This window comes from Macrobrachium rosenbergii, chromosome 52, assembly GCF_040412425.1.
Source record: "Macrobrachium rosenbergii isolate ZJJX-2024 chromosome 52, ASM4041242v1, whole genome shotgun sequence".
Taxonomy (NCBI): Eukaryota; Metazoa; Arthropoda; class Malacostraca; order Decapoda; family Palaemonidae; genus Macrobrachium; species Macrobrachium rosenbergii.
In genome coordinates, this window is record NC_089792.1 from 22947296 (window position 1) to 22964760 (window position 17465).

General features: G+C 41.5%; 1 protein-coding gene and 1 long non-coding RNA gene across 2 annotated transcripts in view; both read left to right on the plus strand.

The window, feature by feature from the left end:
* LOC136833753 (uncharacterized) overlaps positions 1-17465 on the plus strand; it is a 104787-nt gene that overhangs the window by 42952 nt on the left and 44370 nt on the right. The window lies entirely within an intron of this gene.
* Positions 1-17465, plus strand: part of LOC136833827 (DNA topoisomerase 3-alpha-like) — a 43034-nt gene that overhangs the window by 10085 nt on the left and 15484 nt on the right. The window contains exon 2 of the mRNA XM_067096126.1: positions 4223-4423. Within this exon, the coding sequence (XP_066952227.1) occupies positions 4223-4423 (201 nt within the window). The remainder of the gene's footprint in view (positions 1-4222; positions 4424-17465) is intronic.

Sequence of the window (17465 nt, forward strand, 5' to 3'; positions counted from 1 at the left end):
TATATATATATATATATATATATATATATATATATATATATATATATATATATGTATATATATATATATATATGTATATGTATATATATATATATATATATATATATATATATATATATATATATATATATATATATATATATATATATATATATATATATATATATATATATATATATATATATATATATATATATATATATATGTATATATATATATATATATATATATATATATATATATATATATATATATATATATATATATATATATATATATATATATATATATATATATATATATGTATATATATATATATATATATATATATATATATATATATATATATATATATATATATATTGTTACGTGTGAGGGTCTTGGTTGATCATGTATTATTCAATTTACGTAAATTTTACGGCCCTGCAAACCAAGATTACACGTAACCTGCCACTTGAAGCCAAAAGTTAACCTCAAAGACAGACGTTAATTGGCAAAGGTCGCCAGTTAAGGGTTATTAACCTTAACAAAGAATATTTGAGATGAATTTGATTTTAAACGCAACAGTTCTTCCAAACATTCGGACAGAGACATACAAAGCATCGAGATTTAACCTGATTTTGCTTACCTAAATCCTAGGTATTTTACTGGAATAACGGGGTTGAAGCTAACAACATAATAATTTGGCTTAATCTAGACTTCGTGAACACATATACCGTAAGTGGTGGCTGAAGGGGGAACAAAGGAAATTTGAAATACAGAAAACAAAGGATAAAAAATAATGGGCGAAGTTTTGAACAAAAAGCGACTGTACCTTTAGGACTAAACGTTGTGCGCATCAACGACTAACAACGTGGAGTTCTTGCAATTGTTTCTTCACTTCACTAATAGAATAATAGACAAAGAAAGGGGGAAGAGGTCCAACTGGGGCGTGTTATCTCTCCGAAAGCTTGGTTCTCTCTGAAGTTCTCTGACCGGCCTAGGTCAAAAACAGTCACCCCAGGTGTCCACGTTCTTGTTAAAAACATTCGCCAAGAGACAGGTAGGAAGGAAAAAGGGACCTTAGGACCACCTATTCTTAAGGCTGATAGGGAAATTTTCCTATAGGGTAAAAGGCCTAACTTACCTATCCCACTTGCCTATCCCGTTCTCCAACGGACGTTAAGGTTTGAACTGAAGACGCACCTATATAGACAATGTCTTTTCCCTTCTCAGTCAGGCTGATATTTTTACAATCAAAAGTTACGAGGGCGAACAGCAGTAATATTTGTAAAAATATATATGTATATATATATATATATATATATATATATATATATATATATATATATGTATATATATGTGTGTATATATATATATATATATATATATATATAAAATCATCAATGAACGGAGCAGAGGACACACAGATATACAAGCTGACTTTATTCCAACGTTTTGTAATTATCGGATTAATTACATCATCAGGGCTGTTAAAATATGAAAATAAAATTCTTTGTAAAATCATAAAAGCTAGAAATAAAGGCTAAAGTTATTCATACAAAATTTTCCTACAAATGTACACAAACGTTAAAATTAGAAACAAAAGTTTTAAAAATCATTACATTAAAATGAAGGTAACTGAATATACAGTAAACTAAAATTGAAAACCATCTGTGAAAGGGTTTACAGAACAAAAGATTAAGGACCGACCTAGAGGAGTGACAGCTTTAAACTAAACATAAACATAAATAGAAAGAACACAAGTCAGGATAAATATTCAGAGGAGAGGAGGGCGTGTGAGTGTTTAGCATGGTGACAGGACCAGGAACAAGTTGTTTGATGAAAAGTGATTCCAGGATAACAAGGTCTTGAGGGTTGGTGGTATGGCCTAAAATGTGGAAGTCTTTATTATGAATGTGTGTTTTACAAATTTTTGAGTGATTTCTGATGTTGGAATGTTCTGGGTTTGAAATTCTGCTACCTGTACGGAAGCTTTGCCCGCGATGAAATCGATTCGCACCTTAACAGTCTACTGGTGGATCCCACTTGTAGGTCCCTGTTTGACATTCCAGGGCAAGTATATTTATAAATGACACCAGATGACATATAAGGTGATAACCGATCTTTAGTTTTAAAACTGAGTGAACCAATGGTGAACACCTTAGGGATTAAAGTGACATCAATGGCATACAAATGATCCTGAATAATTTGAGTGAACTTTTTGTGGAACTTGGGGTCATGAATTAATAAATGGAAAGCTTGCGTAAAATTTCATTTTTGGACCAGTTAAAACTGCTGGTTTTGTAATGAAATGTTTGTTAAGTAATTTATGTAATTTCCTATACCCAGCTTTGCAGGAAACAGTTATTATTAAAAAGTCAATTAAAAGAAATTTCCTTATGAAAAGGCTCAGTTCCAGACGTGGAAGAGTGCCCTGTGGAGAAGGGTAGAAACAGAGTTGGATTTAAAATTATCGAAGCAAGAGCCATAAAAGAAGTTGGTACCAAGTCCAGTATAGCTCTTGCTTCGATAATTTTAAATCCAACTTGTTTCTACCTCTCCACAGGGCACCATGTCATTTCCTCAGATCGAACTGGCCTTTTTTCATAAGGGAAATTTCTTTTAATTGACTTTTTAATAATAACTGTTTCCTGCAAAGCTGGTGTATAGAAATTACATAAATTACTTAACAAACATTTCATTACAAAACCAGCAGTTTTAAACCATTCAAAATGAAATTTTACAAGCTTTCCATTTACTCATGACCCCAAGTTCCACAAAAGTTCACTCAAATTATTCAGGATCATTTGTATGCCATTGATGTCACTTTAATCCCTAAGAACCCTTTCACCATTGGTTCACTCTTTTAAAACCAAAGATCGGTTATCACCTTTATATGTCATCTGGTGTCATTTATAAATATACTTGCCCTGAATGTCAAACAGGGACCTATGGGGATCCACCAGTAGACTCCTTTAAGGTGCGAATCGATTCTCATCGTTAGTTAGCTTCCACCACAGGTAGCAGAATTTCAAACCCAGAACATTCCAACATCAGAAATCACTCAAAAATTTGTAAACACATTCATAATAAAGACTTCCACATTTTAGGCCATACCACCAACCCTCAAGACCTTGTTATCCTGGAATCACTTTTCATCAAACAACTTGTTCCACCCAAAAAACACTCACACGCCCTCCTCTCCTCTATATTTATCCTGACTTGTGTTCTTTCTATTTATGTTTATGTTTAGTTTAAAGCTGTCACCCTCTAGGTCAGGTCCTTAATCTTTTGTTCTGTAACCCTTTCACAGATGGTTTTCAATTTTAGTTTACTGTATATTCAGTTACCTTCATTTTAATGTAATGATTTTTAAAACTTTTGTTCTCTCTAATTTTAACGCTTTGTACATTTGTGAAAATTTTGTATGAATAACTTTAGGCAATTATTTCTAGCTTTTATGATTTTACAAAGAATTTTATTTTCATATTTTAACAGCCCTGATGATGTAATTAATCCGATAATTACGAAAACGTTGGAATAAAGTCAGCTTGTATATCTGTGTGTCCTCTGCCCTTCATTGATGATTTTAAGTATGGATTGACTCCTGACTCCTCACACTAATATATATATATATATATATATATATATATATATATATATATATATATATATATATATATATATATATATATATATATATATCATTATTGTAATCATTAAGATTATTATTATTTTTCTCAAAACTTTATTATTTCTATGATAGATTTTTTTATTTTTTCCCATTTTTATATTTCTCATTTATGTTATTATATAAATCTTCAATATTTCTATATTGTCATTATTTTTCTCGGGGGCACCAGGGTGGATGGTCCCCCAGATCCGCTAGTGGTTGCTGCAATATTCAAACTTTCTACTGCTTAACTGAAGATAAAACTTTTGTACTGAAAATAGAACATGCACATTTGTTGTTCTAGTTCTTAGATGTCAATTATAATGTTACAAAAGATCAGACACATGCAGAGCTGCATGTGACACTTCATAAAACCTTTTCCCTTTTATTGCTATTCAACTAAGGCATTGTTTAATTAGATAAGTATCAGTCATACTAGAGCTGTTGATACAAAATTTTCTTCAATATCATACCTTTGAGAACATTATGTTACCATATATGGTATTCCTGATTGAAGTTTTTGGCACAATAGATTTCAGTTTTCCATTTTTTACAACTATTGTTAAGGTTGTCATAATCTTGATTTTACTTTTTTCTGTAAACAGTGTGCTGGATCACCAAAGAAGCTTCGGTTTAAATTCAAACCCAGGTCGTACATGCCATATATCCCTGATGAATATGAAACATGCATTGGTGGCTGTGATCCTGATTTTCTAGAAACATTAGATATTAGGCCAATTACATCTCAAAATAGAAATGGTGTGCAAGGTACAGTTCAAAAATTTGTTTGTATTGTTGTGTTAATAGAACTTCTGTTTCATAATTAGTGGGAATGATTTTTTTTTTTTTTTTTTTTTTTTCTTCTCAAAAACCCATCAGTCATATATGCTCACATTCCTGGTCTTTAAATGTTCTGGACACTGCACTATTTTGGTCAGGCAGACAGACAGAAGAATGGTAAATCATTGCACATGCCACCTGGAGCCGCAGGTACCCTTCAGTCTTCTGCCCCACTTGTCATTTGTCAGCAGGACTAATAACATCTGAACAGAACTCCCAGATTATTCCTTTACACCGAAAGGTCTCATTCATACATGTTAACTCTAGACATGGGCCCACATCTCATGTATATTAGTAGGTATATCTGCAGACTGCAGTAACTACAAGCCAATTTCTATTGTCCCTGTGCTCTCCAAAGTTGCAGAAAAACTTATTTTTAAGCAACTATGTAAGTATATGGGTCCAAAGGATTGTTGGCTGATTGTCAATATGCGTATAGAAAACTCTTTTAGATTTCATATGCCATTTGCAAGAGAACCTTGATAAGGGTTTTAAGTGTAGGGTAATTCAGATGGATTTTAGTGCTGCTTTAAATTTAGTAAATAGGTAATAAGGCACTTATATATAAATTAAAGAATCTTGAAATATATAGATTAAAGAATCTTGAAATGGGTAGTTATGTTTTAAGTTTACTTCAATAGATTTCCTTACAGGTAGGCAGCAGCAAGTTGCTGTTGATGGGATCTTAAATGAACCAATACCTGTTGTGTCTGAAGTCCTGCAGAGTAGTGTTCTTGGTCCAATGTTATTTTTACTCCATACAAGTGATAAGGTGGTTGTCCTGGAAAACAAAATTGTTCAGTACGCCGATGATGTAACACTGTGTGTAGTAAAATCTCCACTTAGGAGAAATGAAGCTGCTCTTAGTCTCAATCGTGACAGGAGTGGATTAGTGTATGGTGTACTTAGGGGGTTATGATTCTGAACCAAATTAAAACAGAAAATGCTATTGATTACTAGATTTCATACAGATTTTCCACTCCATCCTCCCCTTCTTGTGGATGGGACTCTGCTAAATGAGTCTGAAGCTTTAACTATATGGATGACTTTTGACTCACAGCTTACTGTTGAGAAACGTATGATGAAAGTGACAACAAATGCTGCATGGAAGTGAGGTATTGTATGTGTGGCCTCATATATTTATAATTGATAAAAACAATGCAACCTAATTTAGGTCATTTGTCCTTCCTTTACCAGAGTACTGTTCTCTGGTGTGGATGTCTGCCTCTGCCAGAGATTTACCTCTTTTTGACAGTGGTTTGTGGTGTTAGATTTGTGTTTCCTAACATTAGAAGTTATGACTTGGACCATCGACGGATGGTCTCTTGGTCTTCAAATTTTCATAAGTTGTATTTTAACAAATTTTTCATATTCACAATTGATCCCTGATCCTCTTTTCCTACCAAAAGCAACCAGGTTTGCCAAACAGAAGCTCCAGTGCAGTAAATGCGCCTCACTGTTGAACTTCTCAGTTCCATAGGTCCTTTATTCTTCACACTTTTGAACTGCGGAACAGTCTCCCTGCGGATGTTGTCCGATTGGAACCTCCAAAGTTCATGCAAAGATGCAATGTGTTACTGTACTACCATACAACGATTCTCCCAGCATTTCATAATTTACTTATATTTTTATTCATTTATTTATCACTGTAATTTGTTAATACATTTATTTTTATTCAATTATTTATCACCATAATTTGATAATTTATCTTTTCTAATAGCTGATCTCTTCATTTTGTATTTCCTGTTACCTTCTGTTACTTCTTTCAAATGAACACCATATTCTTTGGAGACTTGAATTACCAGTCATTGGCCCTTGTGGACTTTTTTCCACATGAATAGGGTTCATATTCTGAATAAGAATAATTCAGACTCTCCAAGCCTCTCTCCTGCTACCTTCAGGGAGGGGCCATCTTTAATTGTTATATATACAAAATTATAACAAAAGACCTGATGAAAGAGCTGAGCTTATAAAGAACACAAAATATAGCCCAAACACTGGACCGATGATGCCTATGGCCTCTCAAGGCACTCCATATAATTAGAGAAATATCAAGCATAACACAGTGAGGAAACTGAATTTCTCCCCACCATCATTAGGAGAAATATAAGAAATCAACTGGCACCAAACACTGTCATGAGAGAGAGAGAGAGAGAGAGAGCACCTGATGCCAACTTCATGTCAACTGGGCAATCTATAATACCAGCCACACCAGTTGGGAGCCAACACCCACCTCCAACCATCAACACTGGTTAGGCGTAGAAGATACACCTCCAGGAATGATTTCATCATCAGCCCATGACCAATCAAAATTTGGCCTACAACTAACCCACCAGTTGTAAACCACCTGCCTGCTATGTATCTCTATTAACTTTTGTATTCACATAGATGACCACCAGAACATGTACATGTCCTTAGGAAACTTCTTATACAAGCTACATGCTGATGAAAAGAAGACTGTAAGACAAATAGAAAAGACTCTACAAATTAAATGCCATAGAAACAGCTATAGTTTTGAACGCTACTGCCCATAGAGATGATCTCCTCTCTAATAATAATAACAACTTGTGCCATTCAGAAAAAATGTCTAATTCTAGCAATTTAGAAATTCACAGTTCAAATCCTCCTCGTATAAATTAATATTCAGCATTATAAGTTACAGGTTTGTTATGGAACAAGGTAAACTGGGGCAGATGCTAGACCATGTAAAATCTGTGCAGCACAGCTTTGTTAGGCAAAGTGGAAATTGTGAGTGTTTGATGTAGTGGATGGAACATTATTCCAATCCATGCCATTACTCCCAACATAGCACCTTCCTTATATATCATTTTGTTCATGACACTTAACTGACAGATATATATATAGCTGTATTCTCCGAAGGGACCGACAGAAATTCAAAAACTTACGGCACATGCAGTGGGGCCAGGTGGTTAGTACCCATTCCCGCCGCTGGGAGGCGGGTATCAGGAACCATTCCCATTTTCTATTCAGATTTTCTCTGTCGCCGGTATTGTCAACGCCTGTTGTCAATACCTCCGTCGTTGGATTTCGAAAACTTTTCCACTTGAGTATTCTGATTGTCTTTTGGTTTTTGACTTTGGATTTGTGGATAGGCATACGCTTCTGTGGACTGTTTTGATTTTGGTTTTGGCTTTTCTTGGAACAAGATGTCTGGTTCTAGTTCTGCTAGTTTCAGGGTGTGTGTTGTGAAGGAGTGTAAGGTAAGGCTACCGAAAGCTTCGGTAGACCCTCACACAGCATGCATGAGATGTAGAGGGCATGTCTGTTTGTTGGATGATCGCTGCAAGGAGTGTGAGTCTTTGCCTGATTCCGATTGGAAGGTTTACGACTCTTATGTACGCAAGTTGAGCATGATCGTATCAGGAGGTCTTCCTCCAGGAGTGTGTCTGCTGGTGGGAGTCAGGGTATTAATTTGTCACCTGTTAACCCTTCTAATGCTTCACCTATCCCTGTAGTGTCGCCTTCGAACCCTGTGATTGCGTCTGCGGAAGGTAATGCCCTTGCGCATATTTTGAACTCCGTTCGTGCGTTGGAGTCGAAAGTGCTGGCGATTGAGAGTGTAGTGAAGTGCAGTGACCCCCCTATTGTTGTGGAGGGGGCGTCAGATCGGCCCTATAATGCCTCTAGGCCTGGACCTCTGCCGAACTCCCAGGACTCAGGGAGTGGGCATGTCGAAAGCTGCAAGAGGGTTACGGGGACCCCCCACCGATCTGGCGTCCCTTCGGCAGGCCTTGTTGTCGTTTCCCAGGCTGCCAAGGATCATGCTCGCGCATGCGTCCTTAAGGATTGCTTCTCGTCCTCTGAGGCACCCTCTCCACGCAAGGGGTCGTGTTCTTGGGTGGACTCTCGTTCTTTCAAGAGAAGCTTCGCAGAGGAGGACGCTTCTCCTCCTCTTTCTCGAGCACTCGTTTCTTCTCTTGACTGGTTACACGAGTTGCCGCCGCAGAAGAGGACCAGGACTTCTTCTGAGGAGGACGTTTTTGAGCGTCCCAGTCGCCCCAAGAAGAGAGCTGTCGTCGGCCATGGTAGAAGGAGGAGGACGTCTCCTTCCCCCTCTTCTTCTCATAAGAGCAGCCCTTCTCCTGAGAGGGAGTCTTCTCCTTCGAAGCGTCTTCTCCAGAGCATGCAGCGGCAGTTGGCTTCCCTTCTCGCTGCAAAGGAGTCTGAACCTCGTAGGGCGCCGCAAAAATTTGACGCTGCCCGTTAAGAGGTCTAAGAGGTCTCCCTCCCCTGCTCTTCGTTCGTCTCGCTCTCCTGCGAGTTCTCCTGGTCGCCCTCATCGTTCGTCGGATCGTTGGCTTTCCTTGCCTCGTCGTGACGCCCCTCTGGCTGCTGATCCTGACTTTTCTCTTGCTGCTCAGGACGCCTCTTGCAGCTCGGCAAGACGCCGTGAGATTATTCGCGGCAAGACGCTCGGCCATGACGCTCGCCTAGCTTTTCATCACGCTCTTCAGGACGCCGGCATGACGCTTCTCTCCCCTCTCGTCTTGACTCTCTTCAGGACGCTCGGCAGGACGCTTCTGTGTGGGACGCTCCAGAGTTTTCTGCTCCTTCGCACAAGAAGAGGTCTCTTTGCCGAATCGGAACTAAAGTTCTTAGTCTTCCTCAATTCCCGGAAGGCTCTCCTGTCACTCCCGTCGAAGAGGGAGAGTTGTCTCATGAGTCGGACTCTGCAGAGCAGGAACAGCCCCCTTTGTCGTCTTCTTCCGACTATCAGGTTTTGGCCAGTATGCTGAAGGAATTATTTCCTGATAAATTTCAGCCTTCTGCTCCTCTCTCTCCCCCTTCGCAGTTAGCTTCTTCGAAGGTGAGGAAATCGCCCGGCTTCCTTCAGATGAAGACATCGCTCGCTACTAAAAAAGCCTTCAAGAAAGTCAACTCATGGATGGAAGATCGGAAATCTCAAGGCAAATCTTCCTTTGCCCTACCTCCGTCTAGATTGTGCGGGAAAGCTGGGATTTGGTACGAGACTGGAGAAGAAATTGGCTCCAGAGTCCCTTCTTCTTCCCAAGGCGACTTCGCGAGTCTCGTCGACGCTTCAAGGAGGGCTCTCCTTTCTTCAGCTAAGGTGACCTGGACGCTTTCAGAGACTGACCATCATCTTAAAGGCCTTTTTAGGACTATGGAGGTCTTCAACTTTTTAGATTGGTGCTTGGGGGCCTTGGACTTGAGGACTCGGAGTCCAGACTCTATCTCTCTGGGGGAGCTGTCCAGTGTGCTGTCTTGCATGGACAAGGCCGTCAGAGATGGTGCGGATGAACTGGCTTCTCACTTTGGTACGACCCTCTTGAAGAAGAGGGCTTTATACTGCAATTTTGCAGCAAAGTCGGTTTCTCCTGTGCAGAGGGCGGAATTGCTTTTCGCCCCTCTTTCTAGCCATCTCTTCCCCCAGCCGCTAGTCAAGGATCTCGCCTCCAGCCTTAAGGAGAAGGCTACTCAGGACCTCCTTGCGCAGTCTTCCAGACGTCCTAATGTCCCGTCTACGTCTTCTCAGGGACTAGCCTCCAAGAGGCAGAAGCCCTTTCGTGGCAAATCTTCCTCCTCAAGATCCTTTCCCAAGGGGCAAGAAATGACTCACCAAACCTCCAGACACCAGCAGGAGCCAGGTTTCTTTTGTTTTCGGAAGCCTGGAGAGTAAGAGGGCGGACTCCTGGTCCCTCAGTGTAATCGAGAAAGGTTACAGGATCCCGTTCCTCGAATTCCCCCTGTCCTCAACTCCCCAAGGATCTGTCGCCTCTTACCACCAGAGAAGCAACAGATTCTTTTCGATCTGCTCGAACAGATGCTCAAGAAGAGAGCCATAGAGCGAGTCCTGGATTTGGAGTCTCCGGGTTTCTACAATCGTCTCTTCTTGGTTCCAAAACAGTCAGGGGGGTGGAGACCATTCCTGGATGTCAGCAGACTGAACCATTTTGTCATCAAGGAGAAGTTCAAAATGGAGACGTCTCAGTCTGTTTTAAGTGCGTTAAGACCAGGCGATTGGATGGTCTCTCTGGATCTCCAGGACGCCTATTTTCATGTCCCCATTCATCCTCGGTCGAGAAAGTTTTTGAGGTTTGTCCTGGGGGGACGAGTGTACCAGTTCAGAGCTCTCTGTTTCGGACTGAGTACGGCTCCTATGGTTTTCACAGTCCTGATGAGGAACGTTGCCCGGTGGCTTCACCTAGCGGGCATAAGGATCTCGCTCTATTTAGACGACTGGCTCATACGAGCTTCATCGAAAGAAAGGTGTCTGGAGGACTTGCATTCAACGTTGGAGCTGACGAAGTCCCTGGGACTTCTAGTGAATTTCGAGAAGTCACATCTGATCCCTTCTCAGTCCATTCTTTACCTGGGGATTCAGATGGATTCAGTGGCTTTTCGAGCCTTTCCATCCCAGGAACGTCAGCAGCACTGCTTCGAAAAAGTTTCGGCCTTCCTGGGGAAAGAAACATGCTCGGTGAGGGAATGGATGAGTCTGCTGGGGACCATTTCATCGCTGGAGAAGTTTGTTTCCCTGGGGAGGTTGCATCTCAGACCCCTCCAGTTTTTCCTTGCGGACAACTGGACGAACAAGGAGGATCTAGAGGAGTCTCTCAAGATCTCTTTCTCTGTCAAGGACCTCTACGGTGGTGGCTCGATCCCGTAAAATTGGCAGAAGGGGTTTCTCTCTCTCTTCAGAACCCCGACCTAGTGTTGTTTTCCGACGCGTCCACGTCGGGATGGGGAGCAACACTGGGGGGGGAGGAAGTGTCAGGCACCTGGAAGGGGGAACAGGTGTCCTGGCACATCAGTCTAAAAGAACTGGCAGCGATTCTCTTAGCTCTTCAGTTCTTCGAAAATCAAGTTGTAGGCCGGGTGGTTCAGATCAACTCGGACAACACCACAGCCCTGGCGTACCTCAAGAAACAAGGAGGTACTCATTCTCGGTCCCTGTTCCTGATTGCAAAAGAGATCCTGCTGTGGGCCTATTCTCGTCAAGTTACGATTCTCACGCGTTTCGTAGCGGGTCGAGAACGTACGCGCGGACCTTCTCAGTCGGCAGCGTCAACTTCTTCCGACAGAATGGACTCTGCACGCAGAGGTGTGTCAGGAGCTTTGGAAGCTTTGGGGGCGTCCCCTGGTGGACCTCTTTGCAACGTCAAGGACGACAAGGCTGCCTCTGTACTGCTCTCCCGTGCTCGACCCGGGTGCAGTAGCAGTAGATGCCCTTCTTTGCGACTGGAAGGGTCTGGACCTGTATGCCTTTCCCCCATTCAAGATACTGGGGGAAGTCATCAGGAAGCTTGTAGCCTCAGAAGGGGCGAGGATGACATTAATCGCCCCCTTTTGGCCTTCAGCAGAGTGGTTCACAGAGGTCATGACATTCTTAGTGGATTTCCCAAGGACGCTTCCCATGAGAATAGATCTTCTCAGACAACCCCACTTCGAGAGGTACCACAAAAACCTTCCCGCTCTGAGTCTGACTGCATTCAGACTATCGAAAAGTTGGTCAGAGCGAGGGGTTTTTCAAGACCAGTGGCTAAGGCGATCGCCAACGCCAGGAGAGCCTCCTCCAATGCATTGTACCAGTCGAAGTGGGTCATTTTTAGGAAGTGGTGCAAACTTAAGGGAATTTCCTCTACCACAACCTCTGTGTCCCAGATAGCAGACTTTCTGTTTTATTTGAGGAAGGAATTAAAGCTGGCAGTACCTACCATCAAAGGTTACAGAAGCATGCTGTCAGCGGTTTTTAGGCATAGAGGCCTCGACTTAACGGACAACAAAGACCTTCATGATCTTCTAAGGTCTTTTGAGACTTCTAAGGTAGCTCTCCCTAAGTTGCCTTCGTGGAATTTAGATGTTGTTCTAAAATTCCTTATGTCTAAAAGATTCGAGCCTTTACATTCTGCATCTTTCAATGACGTATCCAGAAAAACTATTTTCCTAACTGCTCTGGCGACGGCGAAGAGAGTTAGTGAACTTCTGGCTATCAGCAAGATTATAGGTTTTAGAGGCCATGATGCGGTCTGCTCTCTGAGCCCTATGTTTCTTGCTAAAAATGAAAACCCGTCTTCCCCTTGGCCCAGGTCCTTCGAGATTAAGGGCTTGACGGAGATCACTGGACAAGAACCAGAGAGAACCCTGTGCCCTGTCAGGGCTCTGAAATTTTACTTACACAGAACCCAGAATTGTCGAGGTCCTTCTAACAATCTGTGGTGCTCGGTTAAGAGGCCTGATATACCTCTTTCTAAGAATGCTCTGGCGTTCTTTTTAAGAAGCACCATTATAGATGCCCATTCCAGTGTTCAAGACGAGGATTTGAGACCTTTGAAAGTCAATGCTCACGAAGTGAGAGCCATTGCTACCTCAGTGGCTTTCCAGAAAAACCTGTCTCTCAATGACATTCTGGGTGCCACTTTTTGGCGAAGCAATTCTGTGTTTGCTTCACATTATCTTACTGAAGTAAAGACGTCCTACGAGAATTGCTGTGCGCTAGGGCCTTACGTTTCCGCAAATACGATTTTGGGGGCAGAAAGCGACTCTCATCCTCTCCTTTAATTATGGTTAGGTGTGTTTTTTAAAATTTAGTTATGGTGTTGTTTTTTATGGTTGTTGGGTCGCCACCAGGGGTGGTCGTCCCAGTCCGAAAGAACCTAAAAGAGTTCAGAGGTCTGGTTAAACAAATCATTTATAACTAACCAAATAACTCCAGTAAAGCAGAAGCAGACTTGGGTGACAGTAATCACGAAGTCAGCAATGCTAACAGGTAAGGAACCAAGGCGTCAATCGCCTACATATGTTTGTTTCCTAAATCCTATTCTGTCTCTTCCCACCTCCAATGGTGGGATTCAGCTATATACATATCTGTCAGGTAAGTGTCATGAACAAAATGATATTTTTATAATAAAATAAAGTTTGTTCATACTTACCTGGCAGATATATATAATCATAGTACCCACCCTCCTCCCCTCAGGAGACAGTAGTTCTAGAAAATCTGAATAGAAAATGGGAATGGTTCCTGATACCCGCCTCCCAGCGGTGGGAATGGGTACTAACCACCTGGCCCCACTGCGTGTGCCGTAAGTTTTTGAATTTCTGTCGGTCCCTTCGGAGAATACAGCTATATATATATCTGCCAGGTAAGTATGAACAAACTTTATTATAAAAATATCATATTTAAGCAATATGATGTTAATTTTTCAAGACATGGAAACAGTTGTAAGTAATTTTTCATGGTACTCCTGGGTACAATCCTCATTTAATGAGACCTGTATTTCTGGATGTTGTGCAGTTTGAATGAATCATTTCTGTATATGCTGAGATAGATACTCATGGTTTACCCTGAAAGTTTCTGCAGAATCCAAAAGCCTTGGAGGGGCCTGTTTACAATGGAAGAGGCTTTCGAGGATCTATGTTTTGAGGTGAGACTCTTACCAACCTAGTATACCAGGTATTCAGCCATTGGGCAAACCTGGTCCTTCAAAGGCAAGATGGTATTCTCTCCTTGTTCTCTGGCCAGGTGTCCCACAAGAGTAGCCTCTTGCTGTGGGTTGGTTCAGTGTTGGGCTTGGTTTTTACTTTTCTCTGTTAAAGGCAGAGGCTTTGGTTGAGCTTTGTTGAGAGGATTCCCTGGACTCTCCATTCAGTTGTGTGGTTTCCTTCAAACCCTCAGAGGCGGCAAAGGTGCTTGTTTCTAAACTTAACGTTCAACAAAGTCCTTGATGTCTGGTGTGCCAAAGAAGTCTATGCTTCAGAAGCCCCGACTGGAGTAACATTCTTCTTGGAAGGGTGGGGAGCCCTCTCAGCCCTTTCATCCAGCCGTTCCAAGGGAAGGAAAAGGGAAGAAGGGATTGGCAACCCCTCTGACCTATGCTTCCACAAGTTGTGGGTTGTCTGTTACTCCATGTGGCAAGTGACAGTAACAGGATGTGGAGCCATGGGTCATTATCAGTTCTCTGGGATGGATACAGGCTTTCATTTAAGGATGTCATCCTCCCTACTCTAGGACACCATTGCACTACTGTTCCAAACTTACTCTCCAGATTCGTGGAAGTCTTAGGCCTTATTGGTGAAGGTGGAAGCAATGATAGAGAAAGGTGCCAAGGAAGTCACAGATCATTGGTCACTTAGCTTTTACAGCCCCCTTTTTCTTTATGGAGAAGGCAACCAGGGGTTGCAAACCAGTTATTGACCTCTCGGCATTGAACAGGTATGTTTGATAGACTCATTCACAATGAAAACTGCATGTTCAGTGTTTGATTGCATCATAGAGAACTTCAAGTTTTGACTGACCTGCAATATGTGAACTTATAAGTACCAGTTCATCAGGACTCTCGAGCACCTCCGTTTTGTCTGCAACACGATGTTCTAGTTTATGGCCTTTAGACTGGTGACTGCTCCTCAGTTGTTTACCCAGGTGTTTACCTTAGTCTTGGCTTGGGTCCATTCGAAGGGTATTCATGTTCTGTGGTACCTGGACGATAGGTTAGTCCTGGCTTCCTCCAGGGAATGTCTTCTTTGTAACATGGATCATCTGTTAGCTTCTTGTTTCAATCTGGGGATCATAACAGATAAAGTATCTAGGTATACTCTTGGACATGGTAGCAGTAAGAGTCTTCCCAGTGGGCTATCGTTTGAGCAACTTCAGGGAGGTAGCAGTGCTGTTCCTTTCACAAAAGAAGCAACCTGTTCAGCTGCGGCAATGGGTCCTAGATCATCTGTCTCAGAGAGGGTCATTCCTCAAGGACAAAGCGACCTTCGGTCATTTCAATGGCAATAGAGGCAGTATTGGTTTGCCTCTCGGGATGTTCCTTCCCAACTTGTGCCCTTGAGTTAGGAAGTGAGAGGACCTTTCATGGTGGCTAAATGACTGATACCTCCTACAAGAGTTCTTTTGAGCTTACCCCTGGAGGGGCTTCTGTTCATGAACATGTCAAAAAAGGGGTGGGGTGCACACCTGAGTAGAAAGTTCTTTTCAGATTTGTGGTTGCAGGACACATTTCATCTGCACATTAGTGCCTTTGAGATGCAAACAGCCTGCTTAATGTTGCAAGCATTCCAAGACAGCTTGAGAAGGTGCTTGGTGGTGTTCGTGAGCAATAACATGACCGTAGTTGCCTGTGTCAAAAAATGGGGGCACAGTGACCCAGACCCATGCCAGTTGGCGTAGCATATTCACAAGTGGGTAGCTTTACAAGTTGTCAAATTGTCAGCTAGATACAACCCGGGCAGGCAGAGTATACTGGTGGTTCAACTCAGTTGCTGGCATCAGGTGGTGGGGATGGAGTGGTCTCCGAACCCCCTAGTAGCAAAGAGGTTGTTCAAGTTATGGAGGTTCCCCATGATAGATCTGTTTGCAATTAAATTGAGCATAAAACTTCCCATCCTGTGTTTCACGGTCCAATACCCAAGGGCAGCAACAGAGGATGCATTTCAACATCCCTGGGATAATCTGGATGTATACACCTTTCAACCCTTCAACCTCCTTGTAGCTAGGGTCATCGGATGACTGGTGGCTCCTCATTGACCATATGCCAGTTAGTACATAGATCTCCTGACACTCCAAGTTGAAATATGGAGAGAGAGTTGTTCATGTGTCCCATTCTCCTGTCTGGGTACCTCCATCATTCTTCCACAGACATGTAGGCAGTCCCGTTATTGGCAATCCGTTTTTACGGCGCTTGTCTAGAGACGAATTGGTGATTTTTGGCGGTGATTGCCATTTATCGGCTCCATTAATCAGGTATTGGTGCCTATACGTACCTAACAGAGGCGCCAGTCTCTGGCTATACCCAGTTATCAGCGCTGATAAGTGCCGAGTCGGAACGGAACCCCCATCAATAACTGGGGGACTGCCTTTACCAAGGAAAGTAGGCCATCTGTGATTGGCCAGAGTACCTGTTAAGTGGACCACAGACTTTGTCTACCTTTGCCAAGACAAGCAACTCTCAGTTGCTTCAGTATAAGGCTATCCCTCAGCCTACCCTCTGGTTTTCAGACTGAAGGGGTTGAATCTCTACAACTAAGTGGAGTTATGCATGCTTATGAGAAACTTCAAAGGCTTGCCTTTCCTGATAGCTTCGGCCCCCCAGAGTGGGACACACCATGTATTAAGGGGGCTAGTTACTTTGGGGTAAAAAATCATAAAAAAACTTGTGAATTAAAGGTTGAAACTACATATATAAATACTACGTTATTGTTTTTTTGTAAGAGGTTAAATGTCCTGACTTATGATGTCATATAATTATATTTACTATTTTCATTGTAGCAGCCTCAATATTTGGTTAATATAAATGAAGTTTTTTCTCTGTATAACTTGAAAACATCTAAATGCTTCATCATAAAAAGTTTTCCTTAATTATCTAAATGCTATATAGTGTGATCACGTTATTATGGAAGCCCAAATAACATCATTAAATATTTAGTTACAGAACATTTTTATTAATTTTCTTTTTTATATTTGGAAATATCTTAGTGTGACCATTCAATTGCCTAAGAAGTATTAACAGAATGCCAAAGTTTTAATAAATTAGAGCACATATTAGATTTTCTATGAACATTTGATTGTGCGAAAAGAGCTTTTGAGGTAATGGCCCCTAAAGTTTAAATGGACTCTAATTGGTTGGGCATAGAGCGAATTGCAGAGCAATATGCTCTCCCTTTGTCTTTCTGAGGACAACTGACACTTCATTTACTGAGTAACTGCCTGTATTCGTACAGTCATCACCATAACAACCAGAGTTGCCAGAAAAGCTGATTCCATTCTTTGATTACTTATTTTTACTGGGTACAATGAGCATTATGGTTGGATAAAGAGGGACAGTTTTGCTATGCAGCCGGGTGGCAGCACCTTACACCCTCAGTGCTCCTAGGGGCCCCAACAGCCCACAAACTGATCCACAGTGTTTGCTGTGTGTCATAATGGATTCTTGAATGCTTCAGGAAGAACTTTAGTTTTTATTTATTTATTTTTTTTTGTTTTATTTTA